At 38.6% G+C, this 20,610-nt stretch overlaps 2 protein-coding genes across 2 annotated transcripts; both read right to left on the reverse strand.

Moving 5' to 3' along the window:
• Positions 1 to 3,345: 3,345 nt before the first annotated feature.
• LOC118216635 (cytochrome P450 3A27-like) lies at positions 3,346 to 10,347 on the reverse strand. The gene is made up of 13 exons (XM_035397997.1): positions 10,196 to 10,347; positions 8,885 to 8,978; positions 8,576 to 8,628; positions 8,376 to 8,475; positions 8,043 to 8,156; positions 7,738 to 7,826; positions 7,211 to 7,359; positions 6,459 to 6,586; positions 6,232 to 6,316; positions 5,675 to 5,835; positions 4,961 to 5,187; positions 4,487 to 4,649; positions 3,346 to 4,015 (listed from the first exon to the last, which is right to left on the reverse strand). Exons 1-13 carry the CDS (start codon positions 10,264 to 10,266, stop codon positions 3,920 to 3,922), a joined length of 1,530 nt encoding a protein of 509 aa, XP_035253888.1. The 5' UTR covers positions 10,267 to 10,347; the 3' UTR covers positions 3,346 to 3,919.
• A 1,571-nt stretch (positions 10,348 to 11,918) lies between these two features.
• LOC118216713 (cytochrome P450 3A40-like) lies at positions 11,919 to 19,241 on the reverse strand. The gene is made up of 13 exons (XM_035398130.1): positions 19,016 to 19,241; positions 18,534 to 18,627; positions 17,780 to 17,832; positions 17,487 to 17,586; positions 16,560 to 16,673; positions 16,105 to 16,190; positions 15,460 to 15,608; positions 14,637 to 14,761; positions 14,357 to 14,444; positions 14,065 to 14,225; positions 13,351 to 13,577; positions 12,741 to 12,903; positions 11,919 to 12,526 (listed from the first exon to the last, which is right to left on the reverse strand). Exons 1-13 carry the CDS (start codon positions 19,084 to 19,086, stop codon positions 12,428 to 12,430), a joined length of 1,530 nt encoding a protein of 509 aa, XP_035254021.1. The 5' UTR covers positions 19,087 to 19,241; the 3' UTR covers positions 11,919 to 12,427.
• Between the last annotated feature and the right edge of the window lie 1,369 nt (positions 19,242 to 20,610).

Below are 20,610 nucleotides of genomic sequence, written 5' to 3' on the forward strand. Positions count from 1 at the left end.
TGCCTTGTAAGTCAGACCCAACTGTCTGTGGAATTCCTGTCATTGTGAGTGTATGATAGCAGATTATGTATTTGTACACGGAAATTGGAAACATTTTTGGTTTTCATATGAAAGGTATTTGTGCTAAAGGGAAAAAATTAATTCACAAATATGCATGCATTTGCACAAATCAGTGCACATTCATGAAATGACAATTTATAAGACACAAGTTGAAAGATGTTTATGGATAGAGAAGCACATTTGTGGCTTGTCTCTTATTTACTGTATGGATCACGATTCAGGCAAATTTCAATAATATTGAGACTAATCTCTCTCCTTATGGACTTCATTTATCCTCATTTATCCTCCGGGACACACGTATGCAGGTTCTGATAGAGTACTACAAATCAGTTCAGGTCAAAAACATATTTTGAAAACACCAAGCTAAACATGTTGGCTACCTCAGCAGACAAAGCTTTTTTGTTCAGGTGGAGGAGGATACATCACGTTATCACCAGAATACATCTAATTCTGATACTATATCAATAATTTCTGGCTGAGGTCATACTTCAAAAACAGTACCAAGCTAAATATGTAGGTTACATTACAAGCAATTCAGATGGTAATGTGTACACATCACATTATCACCAGAAAACACCAGGATTTAAACTTACCCGAACATCCGAGAGCCTCCTCTGTTTCCTCCCCCAGCCTGGATCGAATCGTTTTATCACTGTAGGCCCGGTCTTTAATATTATACAAGGGTGTCCTCCCCTCGATCAGAGACCCCAGCCTGTTTTCCACGTCCTCAGTCCAAAATGCCATGGTTACAGCAGACAACAACACCCGTGCAGAACACTGTGGAACAGTTGCTCTGTCATTAGCGTATCTGTGGTTTAGAGTTTAGCATGAGTTTAAACCCGCGGTGTGCTGAACAGGTCACATGATCCTGTAAACCCTACTGCTGTGTCCTCAGAACCTGTGGTTTAACATGCACGTGCATTTTAGCCTAAAACCCCCGTTGCTGTGTCTTGTTGATATCACCCAAGTGCCAGTAGAGGTCACTTTAACCAAGGTTTAAGTTAAACCTGCTACACACATGGTTTAAAGAGAAAGGTCTACTGCTCAGATCTTTTTAATATTTCAAAAATGTCCACACAATGTATGACATTATGTGGACTACTCTACATAACTACTCCAGACCAAATGCAATATTGTGTAATTAAATACATGTAAAATGTGTCATATCTACCTCAATCAAAAACTGCTGAAAGTTTCAATGAGAATAACACTGTGCCACTGCATGATATTATAACCTGCTTAAAGTTATGCACTGATTTTCAGCTTTAAACGTCAGAACATTTTCAAAACAGTGATGTGATGATGTTCCCTATGCCAACACAAAAAGTGTGAGCAAATAAAAAGAAACCCTGTTCATTGTAAATTTATTTGCACCAAACAGGAAATAAAGTAAGTTAACAGTGCCCCGGCACTGCTTAAAACCATAATGCATAATGTAAAAGGATATAATGATGACATCTAAAGTACATCTCATACCAGTAAAATAGCACTGTCCAAAATGGTGTGAGAAAGTGTTCCGTTCGCTTTTGAATACAGTGATTTGTAACAGAGTGAGCTATTCTCTAAGGAATTGCATGAGCACAAACGCCCACACTGTGGGAAATATGCCATTTTGGCTGCGTGACATAAGTCCACCGAACAGTTGATTGTATTAGCACCCGGGAAAGCGTTGCTGTTTGCTCCCTGTCTGTGTGAATAGAGCTGGCTTTATCTCCAATGAAATCTAATCTTTTTCAGTTCTCATACGGCACGTCCAGCAAGTCTTGTTTACTACTCAGTATTTACCCTACAACTCACCATTGGACCATAGAAGTTGATACCTCATACCCCTAATGAGGAAGGACTGACAAACTCCAACCTAAATGGTTAAGCCGTTTAATCTTTTGACCTTTAAGCTTTGACCTTAATTTTGAATAACCTTTTAATCAAGTCCTGTGCTTTTAAACATCTGGAAGACCTAAACATTTTTATTGAACTTTATTGAATTTGTTACCTACCTCTGTTTTAGCCCAGCACTACTACTGTACACCTGAGTCTACTTATCAATGAAGACCACGCTAAGTTAGTTAGTTGAATGGGCTAAAACAAAAACCCGCAGCCACTACAACCCTTTTTGGATAAGATTGTACACCTCTGGTATAAATGAAAGATCTGTGGCCACAGACTATACTAGCTGCACTAGCCGGATTTTCAGGTGAAAGGTAGATGTGCTTTGGTCCAGTCAAAGGATGTAATTAAGTCAGCTAGAACAGAGTTTTTTTTCTTCCATTCTAACAATTTATTGTTTCCCAGACTTATGAGTAAGGAACCATATTGAAGAAATTCTTATCCATTGCCAGCAGTTAATTCATGTTGGCAAAGTACCTGAATCAGTCCAGTCACACCCTCATGAATGTGATGTAATTTTATGCAAGCATGTTATAAACTTCCTGAGTTGGACACATCTGGAAAACATAACATGTTGTAACATGCCATGCCCTTTTAGACCTTTGTGAAAGTTTGCTGTAAATCTCTTCCAGTAAAATGAGTCAAGATCCCCCCTCCTGAGAGGTAACATCCTTTGTTGCAACAAAACCGGTAAAACCGGCTTGTCAACTTTTTAGAGAAGATTTTTCACGCTAAAATGATTACATTTCTGGTATGGGGTACACATATATCTGCATTGTTTTTTTTGTAGTTTTGTGGTTCGAAGTTAAAGAACTTATATTACAAATCTCTGAGTTAAAAAGAAAGATCTGGGGCAATAGGGACAGGAAGATTTGAACACGTACATTTTATGTTTAATGTGATGTAAGGTTTGTCAGAAAAGTCCAACATACATTTTTAACAAACTTATCTAGACTGTGCTGGCTGCACTGGCTTTATTTTCAAGAAGAATTAGGTGACATCAGGGAGGCAGTTTTACACCAAGTACGTCACATATCCATGAATGACTCACTGACATTTCACACAGTTACGTAAAGCACCTGACACTTGATGCAAGAGCCTGTAACCGGCCTATTACAGAGGAGCTCTATTGAAATTTAGGAAACAAAGAATCTTCTTTAAAATAATTAGTCAGGAGACCCACTACAATGAGCACAATGAACTCCTCATGACAACAGGATGAGTATTTTATTAAAAGATTATTGTGCATGTATACTCCAAGCTAATGCTACCTGTCAGAGAGAATGTGTGTTGCAAAAAGAAACAAAATACAGCTTAATCTTTTAGTTGAGAAAAAAAAAACTTCCACTTCCACTGTGTTTGAGCTTCTGTTACCAGGATTATAACAGTAGTCAAGGGTTCAAGAAGAGAAATCATTTTATTTTGGGTATGTCATTTTCAGGCTTGTGTTAAAAAGGGAGGGTGATATACACTATAAGGAGTTAATCACAAATATAATTTCCACTATTAAATGAATTTTCACATAGAGCAATGTTGCACTACAGCCTAAATGTGATTATTAGTATCATGTGAGTGATGCCCCATATGTAATGCCAGGTTCACAGGGTAGGATTGGCTAAGAAGCCCCACCGTAACAGTGTTGCTCTTACAGTGATAGCCTACATAGGTGAACAAATATTAAAGTAACAAAAGAGATAAATCAGCTGTATATAACTTCAGAAAAAAATATAATGGGTGCAATCATGCGAAATGGTAGCAAAAATATGTGTAGTGATTTGAACCATTGACAAGCCTAAAAAAAGCAAGTAATTAAAATAATTACCATTAGCAATAAAAAGAGCTACAAAACCTTCGGAAATTACATAACCACAAATGTTTTATGGGCAAACATGTTCGTCAGTAACGTAGAGTTTTTCTCTGTAATTGATTCTGAGTGAAATTTAGAAGGCTGATAGTAACAAACCCTTTCTGTTTATTCTTTGTTGTTTGCTGGAATACGCGGGACAAGCTTCAGCTTGATAGGTTTTTTTGGTTGAAGAAATCCCTGAGCTTCCAATTCGAGCGGGATCTGTTAGGAATCATGGGATATTATTACACATGTAATCTCATATTCTAGCACTAGGACTAGGTGCTTTCACAGACCAATCACCTATATACGGTAAATATATGTGCTTAACACAGGAACTATACCACAAACGCTAACAGAAAAACTGTAGAAGCCCAAATATAAATTTAAAATTGAAATAGCAGTGAAATCTTTTAGCCACCTTGGTGAAAACATAGTATCACCAGGCTTGTCATTTCTTATCAGGGGTGGTCCAAAGTTACTTTTAAATATGGGCAAGTTACATTACATGTACTATACAAGTATGAGGAAAGTGTTATGTTACGATAAAAAGTATCTGGCTTGTGAGTATTATATATTTCAATACAATATATGAACTTTTAGACAGCATTTCATCACACATGTCCACTAAACCAGCCAGGTAGATCTGAGGTCAGGAAGGGGAAACATTTACAGTAAGCCAAGCAGTCTCACCGGAGTGTCCTCGCAGACAGCAAAGCTGAAGTTCTGGAGTATCTGAACCAAGGCCAGCTTCATCATGATAACGGCAAACCTCATTCCGATACAATTTCGAGGACCAGCTCCGAAGGGCAGGTAGGCATAGGGGTCAATGCTTTCTTTGTTGTCCTTGCTAAATCTGGACGACACAAAATAATACTGCATAGTTTTAAAAAGCTACATTTTAACTTCATATAAATTATTTAATTTCAAATCCAATTTTGTGTAGTGAGTCAAAACTACAAAAAATGTATCACTGTCCAAGTAGATTGCTCTGTACATTTATAAAAGTTTCCAAAATATTCTGTAATTTTGCACCTTTTCACAGGCTAAGTGGTACCGATTGTGCTAGGCTGAATAAAAATGTATTGTGACATGTTACGTGAAATGCTCTATACAAATAAAAGGGATTTGACTGAATAAGGCTTGGTGGGGACCGGGGAGCTCTACCTCTCTGGCTTGAACGTTTCGGGTTCAGGCCACAGCGTGGGGTCATGGTGCAGGCTGTAGGCAGGGATGGCGATGACGGTTCCTTTTGGAATGGTCACCCCGTTGATCTCCACGGTTTTCTTGCACATCCTCTCGACTCGCAGACCGATGGGGTACATCCTCATAGACTCGTTAATCACCATGTCAAGGTACTCCATCTGCATCATTGCTTCGTACTTGATTGGGGCCTTGCAGAAAAAAAACAGAAGACGTGAAGTCTGGAGGCCATTGTTATTATTATCATTATTATTATTATTATTATTATTATTATATATACAATACTGGCACAAATTATGTAAGCACTGCATTTATAAACAGAGTCTGATGATGAATGCACTATTTTGCAACAATTTTTTTGCCACAATAAATGTAATATGTAATATGAACACACAACAAAAATGAAAAAAATAATTATCATTTGTGTCAAAAAAGCAATAATCATTACACCCTCCTATATGTATTAGTTCATACCTTCATAATTCAGTAGTCTAATGTATCATACTTTCGGAAATTTTATAATCACCTTGAACACGCATTTCTGTCCAGTATTTTTCTACATATGATGGTAATATCCATGCAAAGATGGGATGGGAATGTTCATCCCCACATCGAGTACCAGCTTTAGTAAAAAATATATTTTTTAAAAGAGTACACTATAGCACAGTAGTCAGTCACCTTGTTGGGAAAGACTTCATCAATCTCATCTTGCAGTTTCTTCTGGATATCACGTCTGGTTGCCATGAGGTAGGCAATGAATGAAAGCGAGCTGCTGCTCGTCTCATAACCAGCAAAGATGAATATCAGTGCCTGGGACAAGATCTCATGATCTGTCAGCCCTATACACAAACCACAAAGGAGTTACTGTGGTTTATATATAGATAAAAAAATATAAATATATGTGATGGGGAAAAAAGGAAAAACAATTAAGATAATTAAAAATCTCACTTTCTTTGGCTTTACATGAAGTACATGTTCAGGCTTCAGACCCAAAGCCCATAATGCCCCTCTACCAGCCATTTCAATGCCCTCGGGTCATGAAAAACTTCTGGAAATCTAAAATGTCCGTCTTCACACGTTAAAACTGTCTGGGCCAATTAAAAATATACATTAACGCTGAGCTAATAAATAAAAAAAAAACCCCAGGAAGCAAACTCTCCCTTTAAATTCAACTTTTAGGAAAATAAATGTTTCAAGCGTTCCATAAACACTGTCAAGAAAACCATGAAAAATACCTTTCCCTGACTTTTCTTCAGTTGAAGTCGCTCCTTCCTCTGAAATCTGAGAGTCAACCATCAACTGCAGGAAGTCTACTCGACTCTACACAAAAGGGAAATTAAAATATCAATATTTACATTAATATGATCAAGACATAAAGCTCCAAAAAAGCCAAATACACATCATATTCAGCCACAACATATTCAGCAAACAGAATTTGAATTTAACACACACACACACATACCTTGTGAACGTTCTTTTCCCGATCTGCCTTGATTTTTCGAAGTGAGTCAAGGAAGAAATCCGCACTTGATGTGGGGAACAAAGACACTCCCAGTTTTTCCATCAGTGGAGTGAGGAAGGGAAAGAGAACTGAACAGTCAAAGAAAAGAACAAAATAAGAAGCATCAGTGACCACTATTGTGGGAGAGGGCCCCACCCATATCCATGCATAGACTCCACTGGAAATGCACACCCACATCCTCCACAGGGTTACATCCTGATTAAAAATACAGAGAGATATATCCATATTTTCCCACTAAATTCAAAGAAGGTGAAAGCAGTAAAGGAATGACAGATGGAGATATCCTTTCTGGAATATGCCATTGGCTGTTCTCTGAATCCAGGTGTGGGATTTTAAAAGTCATCAATTTTATTTTATGCAGAAACATTAATGCAATTCAATGACAAAAAAATACCCATACACCTAGAGCAGACAATGACTTTTCAAAAATGGTCACTTTTGGCCAGAAATCCATATTATTTTTGTATTAGAAACTAAAGCCTTTTAAAAAGTTGGTACAAAAAAGGAAGTGATTTTGATGAGTGAAAAATGACACACATTCATAATTTTCCATTCTCTGCAGATGTTTTTCAAGTGCCAGTTACCTTTAAATGTGTTCCATATATTTATTTACCTACACATACAATAGGCAGTAATTTGATTATGCATTCTAATAATATATCAATAAATAAAGAAAAGGTTTGGCATCTTACCCACAAGAAGAAGAAAGGGATTTAGAAGATCGAACTTGACCATTTTTTTGATGTGGGCAACAAAGGGGTCACCAGGGTTGTTGAGGGAGTCGATGTCAACACTGAATGCTGTACTGGTGACAACGTCCATGCTGTATGAACCAAAGAAACTGAAGAACCCAGACAAACAGGTAAATACATGTATATTTAGAGCAGGACCACTTTGATACAGACATAGAAATGCTTTAGTTGACAAATGTGAATAACATTAATTGAAACAAAAGCTTAACACCTATCCTGTTGTTGTGCTCTTTACAAAATAATCTATAGGTAGTGACCTTTTGGGTTGAGAAAATAAATATTATATATTTGTTCCTTCTGTTTTTCCGCAATTACTGAACACATACTGCATTGTCAAGTGATACTGAACCCATTCTACTGTGCAATTTCTTGTGAAACCTGGATGTACTTGCTGACACAGACCAAATGATTTCATATAACATAGTAAACTTTGACATATGGCTTTATTATACCAAAGCCTCACATACTCTTTGACTTCCACAGATTCATCATGGTTAACTTTCTTCTGTAGACTCTTGATTAAATTATTTGAATGTTGTGTCATTATGGCAAACATCTGTAAAAAAAAAAAAAAAAAAAAGAATAAAAAAATTAAAATTATATATATATATATATATATATATATAATTATTATTATTATTAAAATACTAGAGCCTACTAATGGAAAAAAACATAGAATTGCATTAGCTATGTCCAGAAATTACAGTATTTTAAGCAGGGATGACTGAGACACAAGGGACAACCAAGTGAAAGAGCAGGAGATCAAGGTCACCTCCTTCAGCCGGCCACTGGTAAACGAGGGGGACAGAACACTGCGAATTCTCTTCCACTCATCGTCTTCAGCGATTGAGACAGCATCATAGAGAGAACCATTCAGGCCTAGGTTCTAAAGAAAAAAACACACACAAATGCAGCGAACACCATGAGTATTGTGACTGCCAAGGCAGTTCCTAGATTGCTTCTAGTATTCTGAGCATCTTAATTTCTTCTTTGCTTTAAAAACCTACACATGAAATCAACATACTATCTACTCCGAAGTGCCAATTAAACCCCTCTGTCCCACCCCTTTTGAGAAAACCCTTTGAATAAAGAATCAATGTCTTACTCTTCTATTGGTGAAAACTGAGTAGCATTCCTTGACCAGAATGGTTTTGATCATTCCAGTGTCCATAATGGCCAGTATTGGCTGTCTTCCATCGTAAATCCTGCGGGGGGGGAAGGAATATTTAATTAATCGCTTGACACATTTTGTTTTATGGCATCATGTTCAACCATGGAAAATAAGGATTCAAGCAGCTGACCTACCCCCATATTTTTCCATATCTTTCGTAGCATTCTGTGTCAAATTTAATAAAACCCTAGAAGAAAACAAACAGGAACTTAAAAAGGAACCTTCCCTGTATTCCGGTAGTTAAAGCCCTCTTCTGATGAGCAAGCAAAAAGGATCGTTACCCCCACGTGAGGCAGCGCAACAATGAGGGTTGCTAAGGCAGGGCTCTTGCAGTACCCATGGAGAAAGTACTTAACCCGCATTCTCCCCTAATGCAAGCCACCCTAGTTAAAAGAATCTATAGAAGGAAAGACGTGTTGCATGTTGCACAGAGTATAGCTTACCTTTCTGTATTCTAGAAATGTTCCAATAAAGGGAAGAGGTTTTGGTCCAGGGATTCCTAGTTTTTTGAAGACTCCATAAGGTGCATACCCATACCTACAAGGCAAGTTAAGGAGGAATGACTGAAAGAGGTAAATTGCCGATCTACAGGTGTTCTTACTCTAACCTATCAACATGAAATACTTTTTTGTTTTACAATGTCAATTAAACAGAAAGTCTCCTACAACACACACTAATTAGTTACATAAAAAGTTATATGAAGAAGTATTTATTTCACAACGACTCAACTATTTTAAATAAAACTTGAGCGCATTAAGAAGAAAAAAAAACCCAATTACAAAATCCACACTCCAAACTTTGTAGGTAAAGCCTATTGATTAAAGGGACATTCTGGATTGCAATTTCTCTCCAAAATCAAATTGTCTCAGTTTTGTCACTTGTATAATTATTACAGATCAGGTTTTGAACCTACCTCAATGCAGCGTTTTGTAGTGGGCTACTAATGTGCCTACGTGCCTTCTTTTTTGTATTCTAGAGAATTAGACTGATGTTCTCCACTTCTGTAACTACGTCGCTCTGAATAAGAGCGTCTGCCAAGTGATTATAATCGTGGTAGTTGAAAACGGTAAATCCAACAGTTCCTATTAAGTTTGTCACGCTCATCTTGGTACTTTGTACACAGTCCTTAACGTTCATTTATGAATCGATGTTTATTCTTTAATTGAATCAGAAACCCAAAACACATATTCCTCAAAAAGAAAAGAGGGAACTTCCGGAGATAAACTGCAAGACTTCCCACGTAGTACGCGTAGAACGTTGTATAACTCGATCGACTGAGCAATCTGTGGCACTTTGTTTATGAGGTGCTGACTTATACTAACAAACGTATTAAATATTCACTAACATAAAGTAGCTAAATAATAGGGGATGCAGTGACATCCCCGTGGACACATGATGTTTAGGGGATTATTTTGGAATATCGATATTGAAGTGCTTTAACTCTGAACGACTCAGAGTTAAAACAATCGGTGAAGCATAATATACTTATATACCATTCCGCGTCATTATTCTGACATGTCTGTGAGATGCTTTTATGAGCAGCTGAATTTCGACAACTCAGGGAAATGTCCATTATGAAACTTCGCTGCAGTCATGAGGTAAATGTAGACTACAAAAACTGCTCATTCCATGACATGGTTCCACCACTGGTATACGTACGTTCTTTCCGATGTGTCTCTTAAACTGAAACACTTGGAATTAATTATTAAATTAACCGAACACACATAACGATTGTTAAGATTCGTCCTACTTACAATACAGCCAGGGCTAGCAGCGTAACAATCAGAACCCATGTCTCCGTGGGGAAAAAGGGAAGGTAAGTCATTGCTGAATGAGGCTAAATGAGTCCAACTCGCCTTCAAGATGGCTTTTCTGAAGTCTGGTGCAGAATGACATAAGCAAAACACCAAGTTCATTCTTAGGTCGGAGAATTACTCCCATCCCTCTCAAGGTTACCTCCATGGTTGCCAGATCCGCGCAAAACACACAATTCCACTAACGCAGCATAATTCTGGAATTATGTTTTATAGCTGTTAAGTATTATCTATCTTTTTTTCCTCTTAATTAGGTGTTTTTAATGTTTAGACTAGTGATTGATTAATCTTGTAAGCCACAGTATGCCAGAATGCTACAGTATATGTATGCAATAAAGATAAACATTCCCAGGTTCATTTTGTTCTATGTTGCAAACAATTACATAAAAACAGGTAACAATTATTTTCGATCAAATTAAAGACTGAGCTTAACCAATATGCTCCTAATTAGGTTGTTGAACACGTGTGTAATTTCTTTCATATTTTTTTCCTTAAAGGATGTTGTTTGAGAACTGATTTAACTGACCAATCGACTGAACTGAGTTTTTTTTATTTTTTTATTATTATTGCAGTGCATCATAAGGTATCACTCCCCATGAAAGTTTCTCACATTTTGTCCTGTTACACCATAAAAGTTTTAACATATTTTTCCCATAGTCTGAAATAGTTTTTCACCAACATAAATTCAACAGTTATGAGCATAAAAAATAAAAATCTTTTTTTTAAATGAAAGACATTTTTTTTTCACGGTATTCACGCCACTGTTTGAAATATAGGGGGAGCCATGAGGAGCCCTTTTGGGTGGGGGTGGAGGGCTGGCTCAGGAAAATGTTAATTAACCATTCTGAACAACACTCTACCCTCCACGTGATTGCAATTTACCCTCCCACCAGCTCTCTGTGATTGCAATAAACCACCCCCCCCCCTCCTCTAGCAACGCCACACCAGCGGTATAATGGTTACATTAAGCTGTGATATTTGTAGCTCCACGCCACAGCCTACAACACATATGATGTCTTAGGAGAGAGCAAGAGGAATGTCAAGGACATACTTGTGTGCTGTTGGCATAACAGTGGAAATTGAATTTCCTGAAGGTTGCTATCTAAATGGGAGCATGTAGATGATGGATATGATTGGTCTGAGATCTGACTCTTGGGGGGGGGGGGGGGGGCAGGGTGCCGAAGGAGGGTGAAAAATTGATGCTCAAAACAGTCCTAGTTAGGCCTGTGTGGTCCTAGAGGTCTACCTGTCCACCACACCATCAAATACTACACTCTGGACACATGCTGCCCACTGTACACCAGTGGGGAAAGGAGTACCTGCTTTTTGAATTCATGAAAACTTCTGCTCTTAATTATTTTAACAGTGCAATCATTTATGTGAACTAACATTTTACCTACCTTTCTTGATAAGTTGAGGAATGACAGTAGAACACTTTTCTTGTAACTGTCCTTATGTAAAGTACATTTCTGTGGTCTAATCTAAAAGTAAACTGGTGTATTGGTGTATACAGCTAATTAGGTAACTTGACTATGTCCGAATCAATAACCTGCATCACACTGGCCTACCAAGAATGTTGGAGTTCGCCACCCCCAAGTGAAGACAATGTTTTTTTCTTTTCAATTGAGTCTTTTAAACATGGGTAATAAAGACAAGCATTTTATTTAATTTGTTAATTATTTTATTGTATGACCTAAAGCAATTGCTTGAACAACTGATTAGTAATCAGTAAACTAATTGTTAGTTCCAGAGCCACAATTTTAGGAATATTTGGATTATATCTTGAAAGTCAGGATATCCCAATCTTAACGGACAGCAGTTTTAAATATACCTAGTTCTGGACTGACAACTGATTCTGTGGACAGGAGCAATCCCTCCCAATTACCCAGCTGCTTCCAAATGAAGTCAGAGTGATTTCTCATTTCCAAACATCTGGGTTGCTATATTCTCCAGCCATAGCTGGCGCGATATTCAATTATCTGATAAGGTATCGTGTCTGTTAGCTGAAATAATCAAAAACATCGTACACGGCAGTACAAGGGGAGAGAAACATTCATATCATGTATAAAATTCAGCAGAAATGATTTCATGCGTTTTGGGTCACATTCGATTGAAGGTTTCATAATGAAGAAAAAAAGATCATACACGCATATTACATGTGGAAATAAAGAATCAACCAGCTAAGATCTCATTATTGTTTTCAGCTCGTGGGACCAGCTTCAGTGTTATGGGTTTCTTGGGCCGGTACAATGCACTCAATTCCAGCGGCAGCTGAAAAATTAAGGAAGGGCATGCAAAACATTACTTAGGTTATTTTATGACCCCAGGGCAAAATGTATAGCTTAGCATTGATAATATATTTTTACGACCATATTGTAGTGTGGCAAAGACCCTCTGCAATTGCTTTTTTCCCCTTTGCATTTTAAAGTGTTCGTTAAGCTATAAGTCGTGTCTGTTCTGTATGCATATTCACATATTCCCTCACCTCAGTCTCCTTACATGTTTCCACATCAAAGTTCTGAAGCAGCTTCACCACAACGATCTTCATGACCAGTAGAGCAAACCTAAATCCAATGCAATTGCGTGGGCCTACTCCAAATGGCATGTAGGTGTAGGGATCAATGCTGTCCTTGTTCTCCTTACTGAACCTGTGCAAATAAGTACAAAAATCAAGAAAATGCCTGGGATGGTTCATCATAAAAATGTAAAAATGAGGACTTTGTGGCAGAAAAAAAAAGTTTTGAGATGTGAAGCTTGTATTGAAGCCAGTTTGAAGCCTTACGGTGATAGTTACCCTAAGGCAGGGATCTTCATTCCTGGTCCTAACGGGCGGGCAGGGTCTTCTGGTTTTTGTTTTTGCCTTAATATCAGCAACCATTTTACACCCAAGAAACCAGGTGAAGTAAGTTAACTACGTAATCGACTGCTTTAATTCATCAATTAAGTGGCAAATCACAAAAACCAGCAGGCCCTGTGGCGCGTGAGGATCAGGCCTGCCCTGAGGTTTTGTTTTAATGAGTGCTACTGCCATCTTCTCTTTGGCATGCCCTGACAGCAACCGGCAACCAGCGGGGGCCTGCCTGGGAGGTCATTACCTCTCCGGTTTGAAGGTTTCGGGCGACTCCCAGATTTTCGGGTCGCGGTGCAGGGCGAAGGTGGACACTGTCACCAGCGCGCCCTTGGGGATTGTCACCCCATTCACCTCCGCAGTTTCCTTGCAAACCCTTTCGATGCGTGGGGCGGTAGGCCAAAGGCGCTGGGACTCATTGATGACCATTTCCAGGTACTCCATCTGCATCAGTGCCTCATACGTGAATGGAGTCTGGAGGTAGTTCAGAACGGAAAGCTGGAACTCAGTGGCAGACTTAGGTTTTATTGACGTTATGCTTGTTCATGTCTCTGTTTTGCTTCATGTCTTTTTTTGCTTAGAAGAAATAAATCTTTGTTAGTTGTCAGTCTCAACCCCTTCTTGTTGACTCCAGTGTGTGTGCAACCCCACAAGCAATTTCTGCCCTAGATTATGGGAGTAAGAACCTCTGCTCTGGTGGATCTATGTCTCAAGACCACTGAGTTCAGGACCGGTATCAAATCCCTGTGTTTCCCATATGCTAGAGCTAAGTCTCAAACCCCTTGATACTCACACCAAAGCAGGTACCAACAGGACCTTATATTTGCCTTGCACCAGGGTCTACATATTAGGGTGCGTAAGCAGGGGCACCCTAATGTGTACACCTTGCACCCTAGCTTTCCCCAGTACCTTTCTCCTTCGTTCAGTAATTTCTCACAAAGCTTTGTGACGAGACAGTTACCTTGTTGGGAAAGACTTCATCTATCTCTTCCTGCAGCTTCTTCAGACACTCTGGGTTGGTTGCCAGAAGATACAGCAGAAAAGTCAGAGTGGTGCTGGTGGTCTCGTACCCAGCAAGGACGTAGACAAAACTCTGGGAAAGTATCTCATGATCTGTCAGACCTGCAATGTACAGTACAGGGGATCTCACTGTTTACCTGAAGATCTAGAACGCAACCTGTTCCTTCATAAAAAAATAAAAAAAAAACTTTTAAAAAGCCTACCTTACGAGAGGCTTATTATTTCATTTTTACCTTTAACGAAATGATCGCCTGCATTTGTGTTTGCTTGTTCCACTGAAATTTCAGACTGAATCATGAGTCTCAGGAAATCCACCCGATTCTGTTGGGAAAAGCCGGGGGACTGTTTGAAGACAGTTGCTTGAAATGCGGCCTTAGCAGCACAACCCACTCACCAAGACAGAAAAAAGACTTTCCCGTGCTATATTAAGAGACACTTCAGAATAAAGTGGACAAATAATCCAATCTCGGTTGGAAAACTGAGGACACTGCTTTTTTTTCAAGAAAAACTTACACTGTCATCTTTGTGATGTTGATCCTTTACTTTGCGAATAGTGCTGTAGAAATAGTCAATAGTTTCTTTGGAGAACAGCGAAAAACCCAGTTTTTCCAACACCGGAGCCATGAAAGGGAACAAAACTGGAAAGCAAAGACGTGTTTATATAGTTACTTGCATGACATTGTTTTTGTTTTTTCCCCAATTTGGCATATACCACTATACTATATAGTAGCATGAGGGCACAGACAAGCGCACGCTCTCCTCTAAAGAAAGTCAGGCATCACTTTATCATACTGCAGCTCACAAATTTGGGTTTGCACAAAGTTGGGGAAGACACTTCATGTGCAGCTCAAAAGGCTGACTTGCAGACACTCAATCACGGATCCTTGCCGACTGAACCCACACTAATTAGCATAACTGGCAAATAGAGACCACCTGCCTGGCTACTGGAATGGAAATGGAGATGCCACTACATGTATATGACATTTTGATTTTGGTGCTATACATATATTAAAGGTTAACAGCATACATGGAAACCCCAAGTTTATACAGTTTGTTAGTTATACTTCAGAAACTTGAGGTGCCTTACCCCACCTTCTGTTTAAAAGACCCCATTTTTAAAAACTTATTAATCACCAAATTTTGAATGCCCAATATGAGCACCCATCACTTACACAGCTAAAGCAGATAGATGGTGGGTGCCTAACCAATCAGGGGAGGTGTGATGAACCGATGAGTACTCTAATCAGCTCACAGGACCACTGGCCACAGTCAGCGCTTACGCATTAAGTATGAAATTCCATTCACTGGAGCATTTAATGTATAACTTATAACTTACTCGCCACCCAAAGGATCGGATTCCGAAAGTTGAACTGAAGAAATTTCTTCATATGGGTGACGAAGCGATCGCTGGGATTGTTGATTGAGTCGATATCCACGCTGAAGGAAGTGCTGGCCATAACATCCATGCTATACGGTCCGAACATGCTAAGTAAAGAAGAGGCCATTTTAGAGAGCAGGGGAAGGATTCATTATAGTGTAAATGTGTTAGCCAAAGAACAAATACCTGTACCTGTGATGTGTGCACATAATAATAAAGGAATATTTTTTTATGTACAGCTCAAATTTTAAAAGGGAACACAGCTTAAAAAAAAAAAAAAGGTTGGCTTTTCAGGTCTAGAAATATGTACCGCAAATAGACTCTAAATGTACATGCAACACTAACAATAATAACAACCATACCGTGATGCTATTCTAATTCTAATGCTATTCTAACACCACAAAGCTGTTTTATGTTAAGAATTCATTTCTGCTTAAAATGTTTTTAGCCATCTTGGCCTTCTTAAGGGTATGGACACAGACACATGTTGGCTTTCTGTGTTGTTTTATCATATTGTAGGAGAAATGTATGCCAATCAAAAAATGACTTCTTTAAACTTCTATTGTTGCACAGAACACATGGGTGTCATCAAATAAAACATACTCTTTAATTTGGACTGGTTCCTCCAAATCTCTTTTCTTCAAATTGTTTGTCAGAGACTCTGCATAATGTAGGACAATAGGGAAGATCTGAAAACAAAAACAGCGAAAATGTGTTTTGCGAAAATATTCAGAGAGCGTTTGTGGTGGGTAGGTGCTTGGATTATTGTACATGCCAATTCAGGTCAACAACCAAAAGCAGATGCAGTTGTATTGTGCAATCCAACCGTTGTACTGTACATATGTACATAAATACCAGACAATGCAAAACTGAAATACATGGCCATTTGTAAAGCATTACATGCTTTGTGTAATTGGCAAGCTTCCCTCTCTACCAAAAATGCATTCATTTCCAAGAACCTTTAGGCAGATTACCTATGCACGAATGCATTGGTGACAGCTATCATAAGAAAAAATTTGATGCCATTTATCAACCAAGCAAAACAAGAATTATGTTACTTCTTTCAGCCTTCCGCTGGTGAAGGATGGGGATAGAGCACTGCGGATTCTTTTCCATTTCTCATCCTCCACTATGGACACGGCGTCGCTCATGGCCCCGTTGAAAACAAAATTCTGAAGAGATGAAATGTGTAAAAAGACACAGGATAGCTCTGCAGCTCACACACTGTACAATAAAAAACAGCTCTTTCCTTCCACCACAAAGGTAAGAAAAATTAATCATCTAATACATTCAGAAACACAAAACAATGCTCGGCCACACTGAGTAATCTGGAGGAAAGATATTAAAAATTATAAACAATAAATATATATTTCATGATGTACCTATCACAATGGAAGAAAGTAAAAAAAAAAAGTGTATGGTCCTTCTTTGGGTTTTGCATTTATGAAGGACTTGAAGCCAGAAGAAACTGATAAGTTCGCTCATCAGTCTATTTTCCACGCAATTTATTTTATTATCTTCTTTTATTGTGCTTGTGTATGCACTCCATCTCGACTGAGTAAAACATTCTGCAGATCCATCAACTCAATAACTTGCTCAGATTTGAAAGATTTGAAAGACACTTTTATTTGAAAGATGCTTTAGACATACAATTTAAATCAGGGAAGGATGAGATTTATTAATGACCTTTATTAATGAATCATGAAATGAATTATTCTTATTTGTCCTACCCTTCTTTTTTCTACTGTGACTCACGTTAGCATGAATAGATTAGGGCCAGTATTCATTAAGAATATCAGAGAACGCATGGTGATCTACAAGTAGGATCCAGTTTACCTTTTAGCTTATAAAGGATAAGGTTAGGACACTGAGAGGGTAAACATGGTCCTAGCTTAGCACTCCTATTTTGAGAGGCTTTACGGATACTGGTCATTGTGTTGTGTTCACCACAGGGCTCTGTGGATGGAAATGGAAGTTGAACCTACCCTGCGGTTTGTGAACAGAGTGTAAAATTCCTTCACCATCACAGTTTTGATAACTGCAGGATCTGTGACCATAATTATGAGTTGTCTTCCCTCAATGATCCTGTGCAAAGACAAAAATGTGGGCCACATAAGGAATTTGAGGTGGAAAGTCAATGGTGGATTCTGTGAATTGCTGTTGGCATACTCTTCATCAAATGCAAGGCAGGACATTGTTTTCATAAAATGTTAGACGCAGACACAGAAGTGTACGTGTATTGGGCGTGGGAAAGAGTTCCGTAGATAGGCCCACTCACCTCCAAACTCTTCCATATTTACGCAGGCATTCCACATCAAAGATATGAGCACCCTGTAATCAGTGGAGTCAGCAAGTCATCGATCAGGTGTTACAAATCAAATGCGTGACATCAAGGTAGGGTTGAAATTTGACACGCAAGTCAGTCACAGGTAATAGTATATTAATTCTTATTATTGTTAACAAGATCAGCAGTGGACATTAAAAATGCCTTCAAAAATCAGACCATTCAGCCTGTCCATGTTTTCATACTTAACTAGCATATTAATATACCCTCTCCACTTATATTATTGTCTATCTTAGTATAAACAAATTAACTCCTCCATAATTGATTCTTGCTTGCAGCTCCAAATGTGTTTTGGGTTTTATTTGGATCCATGAGTATAATTAATCATGATGCCACCATTATTTTCAAATTGACTTGCAAGGAAGCAATGTTTAAGACGGGCTTTCAAATGGGACTAACTTCTTGTGCAATGCTGAAAAGGTACCACCTGTAACGTCTTTCCACCACCGGGTGGTGCTTGCTCTTAAATTGTTTGATACACTTCCGTGTTTGAGAATGAAGATATATTTTGCTGTTGACACCGGTTAATATACCAGATTACAGGACTGGGCAAACAGATTATACAGTGGACAAAATACAGTAGAATAAAATACAAGCGTACAAATGAACCGTTGCATAACAATTATGCAACATATGAACAAAGTAAGGTTTCTGGTTACTCTCCTGAATGACAAAATATTGTACTTACTCTCTTGTATGACAAAAGATTCCCGAGAAATGGCAGTGGCCTGGGTCCAGGAATCCCCATCTTATTTATTGAGCGAAAGGGCCATACCCCATATCTATGAAAGGAAGATCCAGGTAAAATGAACAGTCTACATTTGGAAATGGACAACGTAATCATTCAAGTCAATATTTATGGCACCCGGAGACTATTCCAAAATTTTCTGGAAAATAAAAAATGTAAAATCTCATGTTATTTTACCACCCCGTGGCCTCACAGAAGACTAAAATTCTTGCTAATGTCATGACCTTAATGAATTCATGTCAGTGATTTTCATACTACTACTGAAAATTTTATTTGCAAGAGAAAAATGCGAACACGTTTACTTTGAGTAACTGCGATTTTCAATTATATTTAAAAAACACGCTGTGGCCTATTACCCAAGAGAATGAAACCGAACATTTCTGTATCTTATATTTTTCTAAATAAAAAAAGTTCACACTTACATGATTAGTAGGGCAAAGAACAAAGCCAAGAGTGTCCATGTCTCCGTCGAGAACGAAGGAATTAAATTCATTTTGCGTTATCTTTCCTAACTGGGCTTAAACTTCTTAAAATCTCCTCCGCTACAGACGTGGATATCCAATGTTTTGAAAAACCAATCTGTTTTAAAAACATAATATATAAGGGGGCGGGATCATCCGGATGCTGTTTACACGTCTGAGAAAGGTCCGCCCGATTCAGGGTTGCCAGGTTTGCCTACGGATTCAGGTGTTATATACACCGGACAGATAAATGAAAGCACGATAAAATATGACTAAATAAAATCTGTAGATCGGTTTCTACAGGCAATAGTAAAAAGTGTCTTAGGTGTTTTATTAAAGGGATCAACCTAAACAATATTACCCTCCCTTACCAACCTGCACCAGGACTACGTCCAGGTGTGGTTGCGGGAGAGGGAATTTAACTCGGGGGCCCGCCGACCTACACCCGACCGAAATTTTTTCTCCGAGGTGCTTGTCATCTCCCTCTGTGCTGGCCTGCCTGCTTCAGCCATCAGACCTCCTAGTTGCTTATCCAGAATGCTGCCCCTCATCAGACATACAAGCTCTACAGGCTCAGTCATGTCACTCTCCTTCTCAACTCTCTCCAGTGGCTACCTACAGTGCCCTCCATATTTAGAAAAACTACATTTTTTTTGGATGTGAAGCCATTATGATACTGAAAAATAGGGAAAACAAACAAACAAAAACTGTCAGAGACCAAAATCAACTATTTTGAACATCATTAAGAAGAAAGAGAGTATCGGTGAGCTTAGTAATCCTGAAGGGCCTAGTAGGCCAAGGAAGACCTGTACAATTGATGTCTGAAGAATTCCCACCATAATGGAAAAAAAACCCCAAACACCTGACCCACAGATCAGAAACACTCTTCAGGAGGCAGGCATGGATGTATCAGTTACTTCTGTCCACAGAAGTCTTCAGAAACAGAACTACAGAGGTGACACTGCAAGATACAAACCACTAGTTAGCTGCAAAAACAGGGTGGCCAAGTTACAGTTCGCTAAAAAGTAACTAAACGTGCCTGCAGAGTTCTGGAAAAAGGTCTTGGCAGAGCATCACCAGGGAGAATACTCAGCACCTGGTGATGTCTATGGTTCACAGACTTTAAGCAGCCATTGAATGCACGGGAAATGTAACTAACCATGACTACTTTCATTTACATAACATTAATATGTCCCAAACATTGTGATGCACTGAAGTGGGGACCTAATTTTGGACCTGCACACACACCCACACATCACTTCCCATGATGTTCCACAAATAACTATGAGCCACAGTATCAATTCAACATTTATCCATGCTGCATGGATGCTGAATTGGGTTTTCTTAAATTATATTCTGATTTCTAAGAAAAATACAGAAAACCTTACAATTCCATGTAACACACGCTTACCAGATGGTCTTGGAATGCAGGAGTACTTTTAATCCTTTCATGAACATAAAATACTAAATTTGCTTATGTTGTAACATCCTGGAAAATGCAAAAGTAAAAACCCAAGTCAGGAAAATGCATAGAATAAGGTAACATAGTCAGAGAG

The sequence above is a fragment of the Anguilla anguilla genome, chromosome 17, assembly GCF_013347855.1.
Source record: "Anguilla anguilla isolate fAngAng1 chromosome 17, fAngAng1.pri, whole genome shotgun sequence".
NCBI classification, from domain to species: domain Eukaryota; kingdom Metazoa; phylum Chordata; class Actinopteri; order Anguilliformes; family Anguillidae; genus Anguilla; species Anguilla anguilla.